General features: G+C 40.2%; 2 protein-coding genes across 3 annotated transcripts; both read right to left on the bottom strand.

Annotated features, from left to right (window-relative positions):
- Positions 1–18: 18 nt before the first annotated feature.
- Positions 19–2,779, bottom strand: LOC143179756 (uncharacterized). 2 transcript variants are annotated; one of them, XR_013002003.1, is made up of 4 exons: positions 2,491–2,779; positions 996–1,180; positions 443–754; positions 19–317 (listed from the first exon to the last, which is right to left on the bottom strand). XR_013002003.1 is itself a non-coding variant. In XM_076379093.1 (3 exons), exons 1-3 carry the CDS (start codon positions 2,762–2,764, stop codon positions 683–685), a joined length of 531 nt encoding a protein of 176 aa, XP_076235208.1. In that variant the 5' UTR covers positions 2,765–2,779; the 3' UTR covers positions 19–682. The 2 variants fall into 2 exon arrangements, 1 of the variants encoding a protein (XP_076235208.1); XM_076379093.1 differs by having other exon boundaries at positions 19–754.
- A 1,274-nt stretch (positions 2,780–4,053) lies between these two features.
- On the bottom strand, positions 4,054–11,172 carry LOC143179597 (cilia- and flagella-associated protein 61). Its single transcript, XM_076378912.1, has 34 exons — positions 10,904–11,172; positions 10,677–10,811; positions 10,484–10,536; positions 10,340–10,442; positions 9,949–10,263; positions 9,824–9,899; positions 9,683–9,768; positions 9,578–9,611; positions 9,146–9,504; positions 8,830–9,065; positions 8,470–8,783; positions 8,346–8,412; positions 8,283–8,296; positions 7,997–8,250; positions 7,714–7,930; positions 7,612–7,647; positions 7,322–7,558; positions 7,141–7,213; positions 6,846–7,074; positions 6,667–6,789; positions 6,514–6,601; positions 6,310–6,476; positions 6,228–6,249; positions 6,166–6,171; positions 6,076–6,120; positions 5,870–6,002; positions 5,795–5,822; positions 5,565–5,763; positions 5,282–5,515; positions 5,113–5,217; positions 4,965–5,042; positions 4,577–4,693; positions 4,451–4,516; positions 4,054–4,375 (listed from the first exon to the last, which is right to left on the bottom strand). Exons 1-34 carry the CDS (start codon positions 11,083–11,085, stop codon positions 4,187–4,189), a joined length of 4,620 nt encoding a protein of 1,539 aa, XP_076235027.1. The 5' UTR covers positions 11,086–11,172; the 3' UTR covers positions 4,054–4,186.
- Positions 11,173–19,181: the final 8,009 nt, after the last annotated feature.

Here is a 19,181-nt window from a genome sequence, read left to right as displayed (position 1 = left end):
TTAAATATTAGTTCGATATTCTTTCCATAACATTTATTTAAATAACTGGATTATATATATATAAATATATTTTTGTTTTACTTCGTACATTTGTACATCCGTCACAAGATCTATTAGTATAGTTATACTATTCATAAGCATCAAAACATTTATAGTACCGGTTTCTGCTAGCGTAACGTTAATAGAATTTTCCCGTGACCAATGGTTAGGTCACACATTAAATAACGTGTATACTATGTTTAATACTCGCTGGTAATGTCTTCTTTGCACGATGCCCTTATGATTACATATCTTCGAGAAATTCAGGCGAAAGATACCTTTAAAAACATTGAAAATTAATATTCGGTTCTTGCAGAGGTGAAGAACAACAAAGATGTTAAAAAGAAGTTATAACAGTCACAATTGCTACTCTATTCCTCGTGTCATTCTATTTGTTATTTACCGCTTAAAACCAATTTTTGGTACCATCGCTTAACTCTGCTGCGCAATTACAATTAACATAAATAAAATCAACATATCGCAGGAGTCTAGATTAATCTATGCAAGTACGCTCGTTGGTAAGTTAAAAGCAAAAAAGATCGACAAACGGTAGTTCGTTGTCAGTCTGGTACGCAGTTCGTATACGGATTATATTTTCAGGTACACAAGCACGATAACGTTGGAGTGGTCGCAACGCTATGTATCAATGTAAACCAAGATTTCCTCCCAGGCCCTGTTCCTTCCTCCACTGGGCCAGTCGTATAGCGTACCAAGCCTGAAACCCACAGAAAGTGATATTAATCAACAGCAAAAGGCTAGGGACAACAATTAAGCGCAACTTCGTTTATCCAAGTCGAGGCTTCCAGATCTAAGCCACATCCAAATGTGTCAACGTGGCATACATTCGGAAACCTGAACTCGAGTCATGAACAAGGACTACCGCGGTCTATCATTAGCCATGCTTTCATTTTCTAACAAAACAAACTTCTCTTTCAGAAGCGAAAAAACATAGAGACCTCGACATCAGATTCGGAGAGGCCTGTCTCGGCTGCCAATAAGACGATATCCGCCGTGTGAGGTGCTCTAGGCCATCTATTAAACTGTTCCTGGAGAACAGCCTCCTGATCAGCCGTCAAGCGAATCACTCGAGCATCCGATCCTCTGCTTGGATAATGCGGTGAAGCTGATCTGAGCATTCTGCCTATAAACAAAAAACGACATGCCTAAGGATCGTTGTTTATAAAATAGCTAAAAGAGCACACAAAAGGAGGAACAAAAATACTGATCCAAGCGCGGGAATAGAGAACGCCGGACTAGTTGGACAAAGCTATGCCGCGTCCAGGTGTGTCGCCTATCTCAAAGACGAGCTGACAAGTCGGTGCCTCGAAGGGAACAGCCGCGGCAATTATCGCAACAAAAGACGCGTGAATCAGCGCGACACGCCGCGAATATGGGTCTCGAATATTTCCTTTTACGGAGGACGATCGCGCCTATACACCGTAAAGGCGCGAGAACCGACCGCCCAGTAAATTGACTTTCGTTACATAAACGCATCTCGTATTATCGCCGGCTCGTGAGTTACATTACAGAGGCTTGTTGATCGTAATAGTTGTATAATAACGGCCGGCGTATTACGTAAACGTAAGCGATCCTATTTTGCATTCGCGGCATCTATTGTATCGCGAGATTAACGAGCGTCCCGCTAACGAGGGCAAGCTCGCGTTAATTGAAGGAAATCGTCTTGGAACAACGTGGCCCATCGCGTGGCCGCTTTTTCACGGGCAGCCGTCTCGTCCGTTACTATTTTAACGGAGAACTGCGAAACCGCGGCCTCCGCCGCGCGTCTACGACGACGTAAACGAGCAACGAAAATAGCATGACATTGACCCAACGTCAGGGTCTCCGTGGTTTTGGATACGTTTCAAAGGCTCGATTCCATGCGAGCGTAAATAACAGAAATCGTGGACGTTGGTAGTAGCGACGAACCAGGGTCTTTGGCTAGAGGTGGAGGAGATTTTAAGAGGTGGTTAAACGATATGGACTACAGTACAAAACGATGTGGACCATAGGGAAGAGATTTTATCAGAACGAATCAGACCCACATTTCTTTCCAATGACTTTTCCAGATCTGCGCAGTACGAAGTTCGTGTTAGAGGAAAGCACTGATATTTAATAGTATCATCAAGTATCACTCTGGATGAAGTGAAGGCTCAAATTGAATTTTATTATTTTTTATCTTATTTTCACATCTAGAAAATCCTATATGTCGTATGTAGTCGTTATAGATAGACTCATCCCCATTTCATTTTTTTAATATTATTTTCACAGTTAACAAAGCAGAAATGAATTGTTAATGAAGGAATAGATTTTAGAGAGACATCTTCCATTCTCTACAAGCTCATTGCTGGCACTAATCACGAACTTATATGGTCTACAGACCGTATTTATGTTAATAATTTTTAAAATATTCTTTTAAAATCACTGACTTTTTTCTTCATCGTGGCAACTTACTCGGCTCGATGAATCTCACTATCTTCGTCGTTTTCCTGGGGTAATCGGGCTCAGGACAGGCCGCGCGACGTTCGCATATGTAGCACTTCCTTTCGTAGAAGTAAGACGAAACAATTCTGGGTCTACTCATCTTGGCGCACGGATATCGTCTCAGCCGATAGGAAATCAAATGAAGAACGTACTTCGTGTCAAGTCCACAAGAGACTGATGCCTCCTCGGTTTTAAAGCGATTGGTTTTACGTGCGTAATAATGTAAAAATGTAAATCGATGCATACACGTGGGAGAAGAGCAGCCTTGATAGGATGCGCGAGCTTAATGAGAGTTCCGAGCGAGCTTGCTGCCAAAAAGGTTAATAATACGGGGCGCTTCCGCCCCTGAATCATCGGTCGATTAAGTCCAAAGATATTTAGTGCTACCTCGTGTCGCGTAATTGCGAAGACGTTTCTGTATCTTTTTTCAACCCTTAAAAGCTATCATCGGATCGATGCAAACTTTATTTGTGATGCGTGTAAAAAAGTACGTGAAATAATTGATTTACTTTACCTTAAGACTTTTATTTCATTATCAACGTTTTCTTTGGATTTCAAACAACTTTTTACTTTCCTAACTATTATAACAACTTGTTCTTACCTTCCCAACTGTTATAACACAAGAAGGGAAAGTATTACTATTGGTTAAATTGTGTGTGTGTGTGTGTATTGGCGTCAATTTTACTTTAAAAATTTACCCTTTGCTGATAATCCAGTCCTGGCCCATAAATTGATTGTAAAATTAGTAGCGTTTAGGAGCCTCAGCCATATCACACACGTTACTAGTATGTAATTCGTAATTATGTCTAATATTTGATTACTTCTGTGCCTTGAGATATTGAGTATACTATATTTCCAGACCCATTTTGATAAGATTATCCTATTGCTACCACTGGCCAGCTTTTGCATCTCGTTTAAATTTCACATAGATTATTGCATCACATTTATCACAATATCATTTGCATACTTCTAAATATGTAAACAGGATAATCAATGAAATGCATCGAACGTGGGATATAAATTACATTCTACTTTATTTCTTCAGCAATCTCGTCGCGACGAGCATCTCAGTTCTGCTTTCTCTTTAATTCCGTCAAGCACCGTAGAAAGCGATTTACAGGAGCAGATAAATGGGAGAGACAGTCTAGGGTTAGCAGAACGGCGCAGTCGTGACATTTCTGCAACGCGTTCTTGTTGTTCTCTCGCGTGTCGCGTGGGCGGCACATTGACGCTGCCTTGAGCTGTCTTTCCCTAACAACTTCGCGGAATGTTAAACTTGACCTACAGATCGGATCGCATACCAAGTAAGTAGACATGGACGTCTCGATCGAGGACGGCTTTGGATCGATCGCCGACTGTTGAAGTCAGAAACGTTTGCTCGTCGAGCCGTGAAACGATCGCAACGCGATGCGTCGCGACGAAGCCGCTCGATCGACATTGGTACTAGCGATTTTCGCGACGATTGTGTATCGTGTTTCATGTGAAATAGAGAAAATACGACGCCCAGAATCGTGGACGTTCGACGAAGAAACGGCGGAGATTTCGAGAAGAAACGCGCTCGCGATCGTCGCGTGAAAGATAAAAAGAAGGATCCGAGCGTGTCGCGTTCAGCTGCTCGAGAAAGCGTGAAATAGAAGCGGTCGCGACGGCAGGATCGGTGACTTCGTTAGGGATCCGTGTACAGGGGACTGTCCTCGATGTTGGCGTATAATTCACGCAGCTTTCCAGGCGTACAGTACACAGGCATGTCCTCCTCGGAGAACTGCAAGAAGTCGAGCAGGCTCTCCTCCAGTTCCTGCTGGTACACCGAGCCTGTGTATCTCGATTCGATACAGCGCTGATCGTTTTCGTGCATCTACAGACCCATCGTTCGATGTTTGTTAGACTCTGAGTTAAATATGAATATGAAAATTCACTTCACATCACTCACCGGCTCCCACTTCGAATTTATCAGAGCCTGCACGCAGTCTTCGATCAGAGATCGACTGGGGATCGTCTGTGACGAGCAGAATTTCAATTATTATAAATTCAACGGTTTTTAATTTCATTGTTGTACCGTTTTGGACAGCAATGTGGCTCGATTCTCTATTCGAAGACACTCGAATCGATCGTAGAAGAGCGCCATCGCCCAGGGCTCTCGGAAATACGCGTAGAAGTCCGAGATCAGGGAATTCTGGTGTCACGAAATTGATTATGCTTGATGCTTGGATCTTTTAAGTCTACGAGGTGTGGCAATAATGTTTCGAAAATAATTCATGTACACTTAATACTAGATAAAAGTCTGAAATGAGTGTGTACAGCCTTAAGAAGGACTACTTTAAAAATAATAACGTCATACCTATTTATATTCATTATCGAAACAAATGTCTAAATTAATTATTCTCGAAAGTTCATTATCACACCTCATAGTTGCCTTGAACTCGATGGCCGTAACAAAATCTTACACGAAAGCGTATTTTCAGTTCATTTAACAGGGTTTCATGTTTTCCATACAGTGTGATGATATTCTGCATTTCGAAATCCTAAAAGATTACGTAATCTGCGTTACGCCGTCTGATCTATGCATTGATGAAAATGAGAAACGCAGGCTACCTCTTTATGCAAACATGTTATCGTCTCCACAGCATCGTAAGGGTTCAGCCGTATGCGGAAGTAGCCAATTTCTGAGTCACAGGAGCCTGTTACCAGCACATCACCCTGAAGGAAAAAGTCGAAAGCAGGCTCAGCTCTCGAACGCAGCATGGAGCCGATGAAAACTTACGTAGAAGTTGTATTGAATCGCGATTTCGCGCGGAAGAATTTTCCCAGGCTTACGAACGTGGAGGAATCGGTTGCCACCGGGCATGATGCAGGCATAAATTTTCGCCGATCGAAGCGTGGGTAACGTCAAGTAAGTTTTATTCTTGAGCGGCGGAGTCCGCGCTTCGTTGGCTCGTTGTTCGTGATCGATAATCGATCGAATGATCTCCGCGAGCTTTCGAAGGTAATCGATGCATTTTTATCAGAGTTTGTATCTGTAATCTCTAACAGATTATTGTACTAACTCTCTCGCCAATTTCAATACTGTTGTAATACTGGTGTTGCCAAGACTCTGCGTAGTATTTCCTGCGATACTTGGTGACTGCGCCAGCTGCGAAGACGGACGTATCGTTCGTCCTGAATTCTGGATCTATGACAACCTGACCGTCGAATACCAGACCAGATCTGCAGATTGCTGAAACGGACTGAAGTATTACGAAGCTACTGTTTTGAAGTCAAATATTTCGGAGATTACCCAAGAATATTTTCATGTTGATGGTTTTCTCGTAAAAATTGATGAGGACGTCACAGTCGAGCGTTTTGTATGTACCCTTCGATCTTAAAACGATCGCTTCGATCATTTTTCCCTCCGTCGATTCCTTTAGATTCCAGTCGACCAATTCCCACCCAACAAATATCTGCACGCCGCTTTTTGAAATTGCGCCCATCACTTCTTTATACACCTTCGACATAGAGGAACTCGTTTGGCGAAAAAGTCGAAAGTAAGGTAAATGTCCCAATATGCTTAATGTTTACAGCTAGATGCTTTGTCCCAGTAGCTGGATATGTTATTCCATGATCCTGTTTTTTGTTTTTTTCTCTTTTTTTAAATTAAGTATATTAAACTTCAAGCTTAAAATGAAGTGGAATTAGCGTTAGTGGTCAAGTGTTGGAAGATGGTCGGCTACTGGAACATTTACGTTATGCTTTCTAACATGGATGTCTCATACTTCACAGTTGCTATAGAAAATGGTTTCATGCGTTTCGCACTTTTGCAATGGCGGTTGAATTAAAGTGATCCAAGAACCCCTGATACCGGATTCTAGTAAACCATAAAGAGTACAGTAGCAATCCAAATTATGTCCATAAAGGATGATTTTTTCTACAAGAAAACAGCGTTTCGATGTTTCGTTGCATTTTTGAGGAAACAGGGTATTTCAATGACTAACTTTCGTCTTCGAAATTGTTTGTTACAAGCTGGATTTTCTCTAGACACAAGGTTGCTTCCGTATCGTCGTTGATCCTCAAACAGTTCCAAGGTGTTTCGTATTCCACCAATTCTCTATTCCAAGAAAAAATTATGCAAGGCTCAGTTTGATTTCTACAGCTGCAATTATCTGCATTTACCCCCTTTTTTGCGCCTCGAGCTCCTGCTGGAAACGAGGCCTCTGATATTGCAGTCCGCAGGTCAGTACCAAGTAATCATACGCGATGTTTCCTTGTTTCATCACCGTCACAAATTTCTTTTTCCTGTAGATTATAGAAACTCAGTGCGGCTACTTGGTATTCGTTTTCTTCAGTTTTACCTGTCAATCGCCACCACTGTACCGTAAACAATGTTGATCCAGGCACGCGCTGCGACCAGACGCCGATATTCTCGACAGTATCGACCTCTGAAGGGTATCATATGCGCGATGACAGAACTACGTTCATTTTCAAAAGGTAATCCATTCGGTGATATTAAAGTTAAATTAATGAATCTTGTGGAGTCTTGAATGGTGCTACAGCGAAACAGGTGAGTTTTATTCTTGGTTGCTAATATTTGCAACCGTTATATATAAAGTTAATGTATAAAGAATTTTAAGCATTTTAAGCATTAACCACTTAAAAATGCAATTTTATCATTCTTAATTTTCATATTATTTTGAGAATCACCCCCGAAAATTTCTAACACCTACTGTCAAAGTATGGAAATAAGTATTGAGTCATTAATATTGCCCGTGTCATCTGAAACCGACTATACTCAATCTTCAATTTCAATTTATTGGATTTACCCTAAGGCAAGGTGTTCCAAAAACGAAACGCCGCAATCTGAGGCGCCCACCACAACAATTTTCGTGTCGATGAGCAAATTATTAAGCATCGTTAGTCTCGGCGCCGTCATGAAAAGCGAAAAATATTCTCCCGGACTTTCTGGCTCATCAGTCTCTGTGTAATCGAAGAATTTATATGGGAGTCGTTGACGAGGGCTCACCAGAATCATAGCGGATAAACAAGTAGCTAGGGGCTGCGATCGACTCTGAAATCATGACCATAAATTTGTGACTAACTCGACCACTTCTATCCACGAACGGCATAATTTATGGTAAGATTAAGAAAGAAACGGTTCTTCGTTCAAAACCAAGTCGAATATTTTCAAGTTCAGTACTCTATAATCATCGTAAAAGTTTTTACCAGTGCACTTAAGGCGCTTTCTGTAAGCCGGTAATATAGAACCATTAGATCGCTGAGACGCATGATCTCGTTGAAGAAGTAGTGCAGATGAATGGAGAAGATTGGCATCAGAACGAAGTGGAGGATGCGTCCGTAGGCGTCCTGGGGTATGTTCTTTGACGAGATGTAATCCTCCACGTGGTAACGTCTTCTGATATATACAACTTCCTTTTCGTCGCTGATTACAAAATAAGTTACGTCATTTCTCTTTTAGAACCCCGACCTAAAATGGCACTGAAATTACCAAAGCATCGCCAGGCCAATGACCGTATGATTCCACTGGAGCACGTAACAGTACAAGTCCGATCGTTTCTCTATCACTGCTGCTTTAAAGTCGGCTAGAATCTTCTCCGACTTCGGGATTTTATGCAGAAGATCCTGAACACCTTCTAGGTCATCAGACTCAGCTTCCCGAGTCGTTATTTCGCCAAGAAGAGCCGCACGATGTGTTACATAGAGAGTCATAGGAAAATCCCTGATGCATCTCGTTGGCACTCGCTGAATCGTTTTAAAAGGTCTTCAAAGCTTGCAGTCTTTGTAGATGCTACAGTAAATGATCAAATTATCATGAACACTTTGAAACTACTACTTACTTATAATTTGTTCTATTACAAAAAATATTGTTGTAACATGTGACAATATATGATAATGTTTATACAGCTTTTACAATTTTTTTAAAAAATATACATATGAATATGTTCATAATAATTTAATCACCCACTGTGATTTTTGAATAACAGTGAAACCTACGACAAAATATTTCAGGAAGGAGAGATACGCGTGTGAGAACGGGAGAACGATCGCGCAGTAATCCAAGTCGGGAAAACATTCGAATGCAGCCTCGAGGAAGTTCTTGATCCCACGTTGTTTTACATGATCCTGCGTTGCGAAGATCTCTAATGCAAACGCGTTCTTCTCGCCGTAGTAGATCGGTCGCGGAGGTAGCTGACTTTCGTCTAACTCCAAACTTTCGTGGACATCGATCGTCGGAACATAGACCTTTTCTTCAAAGAAAACAATCTGTTTCTTTCCTTTATCCACATAAAGCACAATGAAATAACCACAATTGAAGCTTACTCGGAATATCGAAAATCGAGTCACCGAACGCGCTGGACTGTATTTTCGACTGATAATACGAGTTATAATAGTCGCCAATAGACGGCAGATCTTTGAGGAAGTTCAAGTGTGTGAGATCAACTGGTGTCTCTATCAACAAGTTCGGTGAGATTGGAGGTTGATCCAAGAAATCGCTGCTTTGGGACTGTTCCTCCTCTTCCACGCTTCGACGGGGGAGAAGTAGCGGGGCTCTGGGCCTGTGCAAGTATCACGAGTAATGCATGGTAGGATTCAACGAAAAGAAAACGGAAAAGACTTGTTTTAAATGCTCTCCAACCCCGTCATCGCTTCCTCCTGAGGCTTCCTCGAGAAAATAGAGAAGAAGGTCTCGCTGGCTGGCTTGAAACACTCTGGAGGGATCTTGTCGTCTTCGTGAGGCTTTCTGAGGCCGTTGTACAGGACTAACTCGAAGTTCTCGTTGAGCGTGTCAACGTCTATCGCGCTGTTCAGGAACATAGTCCCTGTGGCTAGACCTTCTTCGTCCTCGGATACGATCAGCTGCCGGTAATCGGAAGGATATCGAACCATCTCGCTCACGTAATACTCTCCGTAGAATTCTTTCACCAAAGTTGACTCAGCGTCAATGATTGGTATTGCATCATCGTTATCCTCCTCTCTGTCATAGGAAACGAACAGCTTTTTTCGTAGATTTGTAGCAAAAAAATAGACGTCTTTATTTCGTCCATGTAGTGTGTCTTTAAGACGTCACATGGACGTAAATTTCGGAAATCTTTAAAACATTGCTGTCGGATATTTTTAAAATGTCCAAATTATGTCATAAGGGGTTCAAGCATAAAATGAACACAAAATAAACGTCTTCAGGACGTCGTATGCTATCTGGTATATAAAGATAGTCGAGAAAGCAGAAGAATGAAATATATATCTGTCTGAATCAAAATTCTTCCGGTCATAGTCATCCGAGTTTCAATAACTCTGAAGCGAAGCCTCAACACACAATCGTCACTCTGTATTTTCGTCTTGTTTTAACATGTAGAATCAGCTTTTCGCATTTCTGTCCGCTGTCGAGCACCCTGTATAGCCTATCTAGCGGTAGGTCGCAGAAATGTTCATTAGCCTCACACGACGCGTCGAATCCTCAGCCTGGGATTGTGCAGGTGACGAGCGGAAACGTAGAGTCCCTGTATGGAGTACGAGTCCGTCAAGCAGTTGGGCTCGATCCTGATCATCTGCCCCTCGAACACGTCCGCTGGAAAATTACGAGCAGAACTGTTGGCGAACGAAGCGAAGCCAAGCCGCGTCATCGACCGAGGGGATCGAACGTAGAGGTCACCTGGAATAACCCGAGGAGGAAGCACGAGGATCACGTGCAGCAGATACGGGGCGACGTCGAACAGCCCGGTCAGAAGGTCCTCGAAGAAGCGGCCGGTGTATCGCCTGTCCCACACGAGGAAGTGCACGAACGCCGCGTTTCTTTCCGTCACGTTTTCAATCCTTTTTCGAAGCAACCGACGATAAGCGCACTTTGACCTTTCCTTTTGTAGAGCGGGCTAGCAGCTCCGCCAAAGCGATCGACAATCGTTCACATCCAGTATCATTATATTCTGTTATTATTGCTATTTTTAATCCGAGACGCCGCACTGTGTTCCGAAATTACAAGTTGATGGTACAATTTTGAACAAGACGTGTACATACGATGTAAAAGTTATCCTATTTAAACAACCTCCAAATAATAATTCTCAAAAATTTTGAAAGTTAATGACAACAAAAATTAATTAATCGAAAATAGTCGAAACTGTTTTTTCCTCGGACAGACAACCCTTTCGAAACACTGTGCTCGCCGTGTTTACCGATATAACGAATGCAGCCAGTGTGGCCAGTCCCTCGGAGTCACAGACGGCACATTTGGGTAATTGCAAAGGCACATGCCTGATACGACGTCATGTTTCTCGTTGCATTGGACGATGGACAAGCAGCTGGCCTCGCTGGAAACGTAACGTTCCCTGTGATCTTGTTTAAAAGTAGTTGGATAGACGGTTTCGTTGAATCGTCAGGCTGATTTGATTATATATCATACTAGATGTGTCCGAGGTTCACGTCACCGAAGATGTCGTACGTCTCCAGACGTATCAGTCGCTCGAGGATCGGCAAATCCGCGTGTTCCATGCGTCTGATGCCAGTGATCTTCGTTGGTATCTCTTGGCTTCTACCGCCGCTGAGATAAATTTCTGGATCCCGCAACCAAATATTCATCATCATCTTGGCGAAATATATGAGAGAAATTTCAGCGACTTGAAATGCGTATCGCGAGGTTCTCGATTCGATAAAATCGTCCCAGTTCGAGAGGTTTCGCGACTGTTTTCATGGTCGAGATAGACATACTTTGCGGTGCGACGGAACTTGATGAACTTTGATCAAGGGAGATTATTCGACGTCAAGGTTGAAGAGCAAATGAGCAATCCCGCGAGATCGAATTACTTAGCGCACGAAAGCTTGTTACGCTTTCAACGTGTGCTATTCTACGAATTTTGCGTGGTTATGTAAAAGTGCGTTATGAAACGAGCCACTTTTCTTTAGTAATATGTATATTTTGTATTCGTAGAAGGCACTTAATTTGTTTTCTTCACTTTGTTCTGTTGTACTATAGTGACAGGTTTATGGTTGAAAAATAGATTTTTTGTTTCCGACAACTTGTTATGGAAATGTCTTGTCAGCCTGTTTGCCTCGTTTATTTAAGCGTATTTGTGATGACATATATGTTTCGATTGCAATCGAACTTTTAAGTCTCAAGGTACATATCACATAGAAATTTCATAATAAGAGTAGAATTACTCTCTTCTTACATACGAGTAGATCATATTCTGACCTTTAAACTTTGGGGAAGGTGAGGTAGTAAAAAACTTAGTCCTCAATTGGTAGACGTATAAAAAAGCTAGAAATACGCAGAAATATGTTAAATATCCAAAGCACAGTACATGTTCCAATATTAAAAGTATGAAATAAATCTCTATTGAAGTTCCACTCTTTTAGTCAAGTTTACGAAACTATAAATTTGGATAACTTGCATAGGCAAAAAGATTTTGCATACCTCTGAGAGATCAACTGCGACCTACGCAGGACTAAACAGGAAGAAAATATATATTTAGTTACTTGGCGTAAAGGAACGTTCACAGTGTTTGCTTCCACGCTCCCATCTCTCTTCGTGATAAAGAAGAACTACCGCAACCAGTTCGCGGAAACAGTTCAGGATGCGAATCAGACACGTCGCCGAAGTCTAAACTATTTTCTTTTTTGTCACGACACCATCGCGGAAGCTATGTATTTACGCTGCATTTGAGCGATGCGTGCAACGCTATTGGCACGTGCATCCAGAACACGATCGAGAGTGATCGTCGATCGTTACGGTACGTTGCGCTGTTGGAGTTTTCACAAGCATTGGTACCGTTTCGTGAACCAAATCGAATAGAACGCGGTACTCTCAAGTTTCTCAGCATCTGACTTATTGTCCGATTGATCGACTTTGAATTACCGCAATTTCTCTTCGTGTCTTAGAAACGGTGAATTCGAGGCTGGAGAGCCACCGAGGATGAGACATTAGTTCCCAGAAGCGAGTTAATGACTCGCATCGTGCTACGAGAAAATTTATGCTTGGCACAAGTGTTTTGGCACAGTACCTTGCTCTTAAAGTAAAGAGACCGGAAGCATGCTTTGCCATTCTATGCAAAAATATAGTGCTACTGTTTTACGATTAATCTAGGCAGTGCGAATTAGGAAGATCTTGGGAGCATCTAGAACATACATGTGTTTTAGAAGTAAAAGAGGTAACTGTACCAATTACTATGCTCGTTAAGATTATCTGTCCAAGTTTTGGTTAAATTAAACGGTATTACTTCATTCTTTCGTACTTCTCAATGTATTTACATTCAATTCAATATTTTTTCTACTTGTAGGAATCGTTTTGCAACTAAAATATTAGAGAGATTTTCAATATTAGTTAAAATATAAAAAGAAGTTCATGCAACATAAAAATGTGTGGCAGTGATTAAATTATAATTTTCATAAGAATTTTCAATCACTGCCAAACAAAACTTTAGTGTCGCATATTTCTACCCTTCTATTCCTACATCTTTTCTTACTTGAGTCGAAAACATTGAAGATAAAAAGCGTGAGCAAAACGATCGACTATCGTTTCGAGATGAAGAGGAAACATTTCCTGGTCGGCTAAAGAACGATCCAAGCAGAAGTTTCTAATTAGCTTAGCGGAGATCTACCGGCCGATTACAGGCCGTGAGATCGTCGCGTCGTGGAAGAAACAGGGTTGGATCATCCTTCCGCGCGGAGAACAAGCTCTTGTTTAATAACCGTTTGAAACATGTAACAGCCATGGGACTGTGATCCTTTGTTCGTTGACACAAATACTGCGTCTTTCAATCAAATTTTTAACGATGTTCTTGAATTTTTAACTCATTTCATTTTGAAGTTGCATAAAAAAACATGCAAAATCAAGTATAATCGTTTCCATTAACATACATTTAATCTCACGAATTGTGTACTTTCTAAGCGTTAAAATAAATAAATAAAATACGTACAAGAAACTTGTAATGTACTTTTCATTTCTTAACACAGCAATTGAGAGAGTGATAGGTAAGTAAATTTTTCATTTACTTGCTAATTGTCGCGTGGACATATGGTTTAATATTGAATCGGCCTTCAGAATCTTTGGAAACACTTCTCAAGTTGTTAACTTAGTGCCTACAAATTTACCAGTTTCCAGTAACTATTTTAAATTTAAATATTGTCCTATTTAAATGGCAATTTTAAAGAAATGTCATATCTGCCGACGCGACGTCGCTTTGCATAATTTGGTTGAATGATAAGTATTACGTGATCCATAAATAAAAATTAAAGTATGTTTCACAAGATACCGAATTGATTTACATAAGTAATACAGACATACTGACACTGTATTAAAAATGAATTTTAGTTTGTAAGAAAATAAAACTAATAATAGAGTTTAAGTCATTTTATAATCTATACAAAGTAGGTGTTCCCAATTTTTTACGCTCTTAAACTTTTAAAATCGAAAATTCAAAGCTACATATTACTACTACTTTCAAATGACCAAAATTGTCAAAACTGAATTAACAATGCTGAATCAAATTTGTACCAAATTGAAGTCACCTATGTAGAACGTTAGCAACATTGCAAAAACCTGCCTCAAGAACAGACTATCAGTTTACATGACTAGAATCAAATGAGCTGTGTAAACCTGTCGTCGCTTAGAATTCCCATTAGTTTTCTTCTTGACCTGCTGCCCAGTGACATCAGTGGCATCAATAAAAAACATCCTTTCATTGCATCTCGCAACGCAACTTCATTCATACATCAAGCGTTCAATTGCAAACCGGTAATCTATCCTTCATCTAATTCATCGACTTAATGTATTCACGGCGTGTAACACAGAAGATTGAACGTGCAACGACTCGCAGCATATTACGTCAGACGGAACTCTGTACGAATTTCCGACTTGCGAAACGCGGCTCGTTGTTCCCTTACTTTTACTTTTACCTAGGTTCCCACAATTCCGCGCGGCTCACCTGCGGCCCGACTCGAGCAGCCTGTTTCTCGCCAAGTCGATCTAGCGGAAATACTAAGAGCACCGTGAATCATCGTGGACCGATTCAGCATTTTCATGTTATAGTCTCGTTACATTCCTTATAGCTTGAAGTTATTTAGAGTGAATGCATTTTATTCGTGTACACTGTCACTCATAATTTTTTAGAAGACTCTAGTAGAATATTACGAGAATTAACTTCGAAGAAGTGTACCGCCCTATAGATTCGCCAGAGAGTAGTGAGCCTATATCAAGCAAACAGTGTGCACTGTCATCCCTATTCTGGGGTTCGATGCTATGGAAGAACTGCATGACAAAGGATCCCACTCACGCTCTCTTCACTATGACTCTCGTCGGTCATGGAACTTCCATATCCTACAATTTCTCCTTATTACAGTTTAAGATGAATCAAAGTTTGATAAATACTATGAATTAAACACTGTGATCCAAATTACAAGCTTCCATATAAGGCAAGACCAGTAAAATTACCATTTTGGATATATCTAGAACTATTGAAATAAATTTTCAACAAAAATTATTTGATGCAAAAGAAAACTTCGGATAAACTATGAATAAATAGGTAAGTCTCTTTATATATGGTGTTAATTGGAAGATATGAAGATGTTTAAAAACAAAAATATGGAGGCATTTAAAATGATAAGTAATTCTTATGGTACACACTGTAGGTATTTTAGAATTTTCTACTGTTTGCTCCAATCACTGCGGCGCAAAAGCGCAAGGACATTATACAAGAGTTCGCGTATCCACGCTAATCAACTATTGTTTGAGAGGCTTTTTGTCGTCTTATCTGTGTGTTCAAATATCATGAGTCATTAATGCGATTAAGCAGTTTACCTTCAAAGCTTCTTAAATTTAGGTTTTAGAGAAATACGAAATTCTACATCGCACGAATGTCGAGCGTTATTCAAGTTTTAATGTTCTTCGTATTCATATACGAAACTGTTGGCTTAACAAAAGTTATTAAACAGCGAGACAGTTTGAAGTGTTAGTCGCAAAACGATTTGTGCCAAAAGCGAGAGGTATTATCGCTCAGCTATTATCGTGTGTAAATCGCTAGCGAGAAGAGAGAAGGTCTGAAACGATTGGCCAGGTTGTAAATGAAAATGAATAAAGCTTACCTGTTGCTGGTTGCTTTCGGTCTCTCGCGTGAGAATATGTTGGGGAAGGGGCAACACCCTCGCTCGTCGACGGTGCGCACTAGACTGGTATCAGCCAGTGGACTTTCGAAGATCAAGCAGCGGTTTGCAACTGTAACATGAAAGAGAGGTTCGGAGGTAAAGGTGGGAGGTAGAGGAAAGTACCTGGCGTAAATAGTCGCCTCTGCTAGCGTTATCGAAAATGGGAAGTAAACGAAATTCTCTATCTCGTTTGCATCCTGCTTTCCCCTCGCGCGTATATCACGTAGACAGAATTTCTAACGCCTTCGGGTTCGTTTTTTTTAAGTAAAAGTTAATCGTCGATGAAATTATGCTGAATGACATTATGATTTAAAATTAGATAATAGAGAATTACTTGTGAACACTCTTTAGTAAGTATATAAAGTTTGTGATTTGAAGACTGCACCTTAACACCCAACGTTTTCACTAGTTGTTGAGAGATTAAATGCCCTTTTCCAATACGATTGATCATTGAATTATATTTTTATAGTAAATTATTGCACTGGTACTTTAACAAACTGCATTCGTACCGACAATTTAATTAGTGAGATAAAAAACAGAAGAAGGCACTCTCAATTTCAATTGTAATTCCGCGCGTTTTTCTCCTAGGTCGTACATGGAATGTTACAGCCATCTAGTGGAGTAACCACCAATTAAATTGAAATCTAGTGTACCATATTGAAGATTTTTAAACCCTTTGGCTTACTATTTCGTAACTCGTTACATATTTATTTATTAATACATGAGAATACTTCTAAAGCTTATTATACTACCACAGACGAGTATATAGGATAGACTGGACATTCAATGGACTTCCGTGTCTCACGTTCTGAAATACCGACGGCTCGAGAAACCACTAGTTTTCGAGCGTCCTCTGCGATTTTTGAGCGGTGGATGTAGGAAACGTATTCTTTTCACGCTGATAGTGCAGGCAAACGAGAAAATATTCCTACTATACCACCCATGCTATTTACAAAAAATATGTTATTGCACAAAATATATACCAGAGTGATGATATTTATTCTAAATAAGATGCTTATTTTTTTATGGCTAAATTCAGTGGAATAAGGAATTTTATGTAAAAGTACTAAGAAGCATTCACTGATTCCGAAATAGTTGTATCTATGTTATATTAATCAAGATATGCTTCGGTTTACTTGGTACACCCAAGAAATACGAAATTCCAGCAAAGAATACGAATGGCTTAGTAAAAGTGGCAAAGAAAAATGATTGAAAATTTTAAAGGTAGATAGTATACGAACCACGGAGACTCATGGGGAGATTGACGAAATTGAGGGCTCATCGATCTTCATTCGTAAAAATCTTAAAGTCTGAAATCTAAACTGGCAAGCCAAAGACATCTGACCAACGGTCAAGCTGTTAATGGACAGAGTGGTTGAGAGTAACCCAAGGTAGTCCATGATAATCCAGGAAGTTCTTCCAGAGGATCGCCAGGACGATTCACACCCGCTGGAAACTTCGAAGCGACTGACCAGAAGATTGGTATCCCTCGGACAGTAGATTGTTTTACATTCATATACAGAGCCAGCGGTCTCAGGGTCACTTTTGACCCATGGTTTGTCGTCCGAGGGTTAATAACAATCGCAAGCAGTGACTCATGTAAGTTATTAACATTTATAATTGTTAGTTAAAGAAATATTAAGAAATTTTCAAGTATTTCGAGACTAATCGAACGAAGAATAATGTACGAAAAATTAATAATTTCAGTATTCGTTAACTAACAATTATAAATATCAATTATTTACACAAGTGCACACTGTGTGTGATTGTTATTAACAATATGTGCACCTGAAATTGTTGTTAAGATGGTTATTTTATGGAAAATATCAATTTTTCGCTAAATATTGTTCGTTAGATCAGTCTCGAAATTCTAATCAACCGAAGAACTTCTCTGATTGGTTTCTCATCTCCCACGAGACAGTATAAATACCGCTGCAGGAGCACGAGTGTCTCACTCGCCGCGGGTCCTCCGGCGGGTGCGGACCTCCCTGGACCTCCTGGACCTCCTGGACCTCCTGGACCTCCTGGGCCTCCTGGGCCTCCTGGCCAGCGGACAGCTGACAGCTAGCCACTGACCAGTGGTCAAGTCGACTGACCAGTAAGTTTTTGCACAAATTTTGAATTTATTTTTTCTGTTTGCCCTATTTTTTATATATGTGGCCCCCTTTCTTTTGCTTCTCTTATTTTGCGTGTACTATGCCCTTCTCTTTTACTTCCCCCTATTTTCATCAATATTAATCAAATATTTTCGTCAATATTTAACTATTATTTTAAAACCACACATGGTTTAAAAAACCATCGAATCAATATGTTAAGAAACGAATTCGATTAATATATCGAATTCTTACACTTGTTTTCTATTCATGACTTTTGCTTACTAGTTTTAAGTTTAGACTTTAAGATTTTTGTAAAAGAAGATAGAAGAGACTCCTTCAATCATTTATACATTACATTTGATTCCTTGCTCTGGTTTTTGCGATCATTAATATACTTCTGTTATTCGTTCCTTCTTTCATTGCTGCAAGACTCTCTATTCTCTTGAGAATTTCATCGCTGGTTACAATTATCATTCCTGTTTCATTCACATGAAGAACATTCATCAAACGAAGACATCGTATCCCCCGAGGGATTTCAATTCGATTTCTAATTTTTAATACTTCAAGATACAAGTGAACATCGAATATAAGTACTCAAAGAAGAATTCAATCAAATGCCAACGTTGTTCAATTCTGTTTCGTGTTTAAATATGTTCTCTCTTGGTTCGGGGTACGGATTGTTCTGCCAATCCTTTCTCATTCCTGTGATTTCTAGATGGGTCTCCTGCACAGCAACCTCCTCGTGGTGAGACCCGGGCCGGTTCTGTCCGGGCCAATGGCTGTGCCATCGTTGGGGTATTCTTGGGGAGGCTCCCCCAATTATTGACATAATCCTCTTCATACTCTTCCTTCGTTGGTTTTCTCTTTACTCTTTGTACGAAGATCACTCATTTAACGAAGACGTCAATCCCTCGAGGGATGTTATTAACATTTTTATTTTTACGCTTCGAGGATTTAGGTAACCATCGAATGAAAGTATTTAAAGAAGAATTCAATCATATGTCAATCTCACTCAATTTCCACCTTTGTTTAATTATGTTCTGTCTTGATTCGAGGTATGGATTGTTCTGTCGATCCTTTTTCACTTCTGTGACGTTCTGCGAGAGATTCTGTCGATCACTTTATTATATTTGCTCCTATTTCTACTGACTGAGGAATATTTCATTCTTTTCGAAGGCTGTGGATCGTTCTATCGAACCTCTATCATTCTGTAGAAGGCCCTCTAACATTCGTTGCTATTCTTAACGTTAAACTACTTTTCAAATCCTTAATTATAACATTTTCTAGGATTTACCTTGAACTTCATTCTCTCGAACGTCTATGGTTTTCCTCTTGCTATTCAGGAGGCTTCTCCATGTAATCATATATTTTTCCCTATCTCCCGTTTACCTCCTGTAGTTGGGCTGCTGCCCCAGTCTTTTATACATTTCAGTTTATACTCTCTCC

The sequence above is a fragment of the Calliopsis andreniformis genome, chromosome 5 (assembly GCF_051401765.1).
Source record: "Calliopsis andreniformis isolate RMS-2024a chromosome 5, iyCalAndr_principal, whole genome shotgun sequence".
Lineage (NCBI taxonomy): Eukaryota > Metazoa > Arthropoda > Insecta > Hymenoptera > Andrenidae > Calliopsis > Calliopsis andreniformis.
This window is presented reverse-complemented; position numbering and strand designations above follow the sequence as displayed.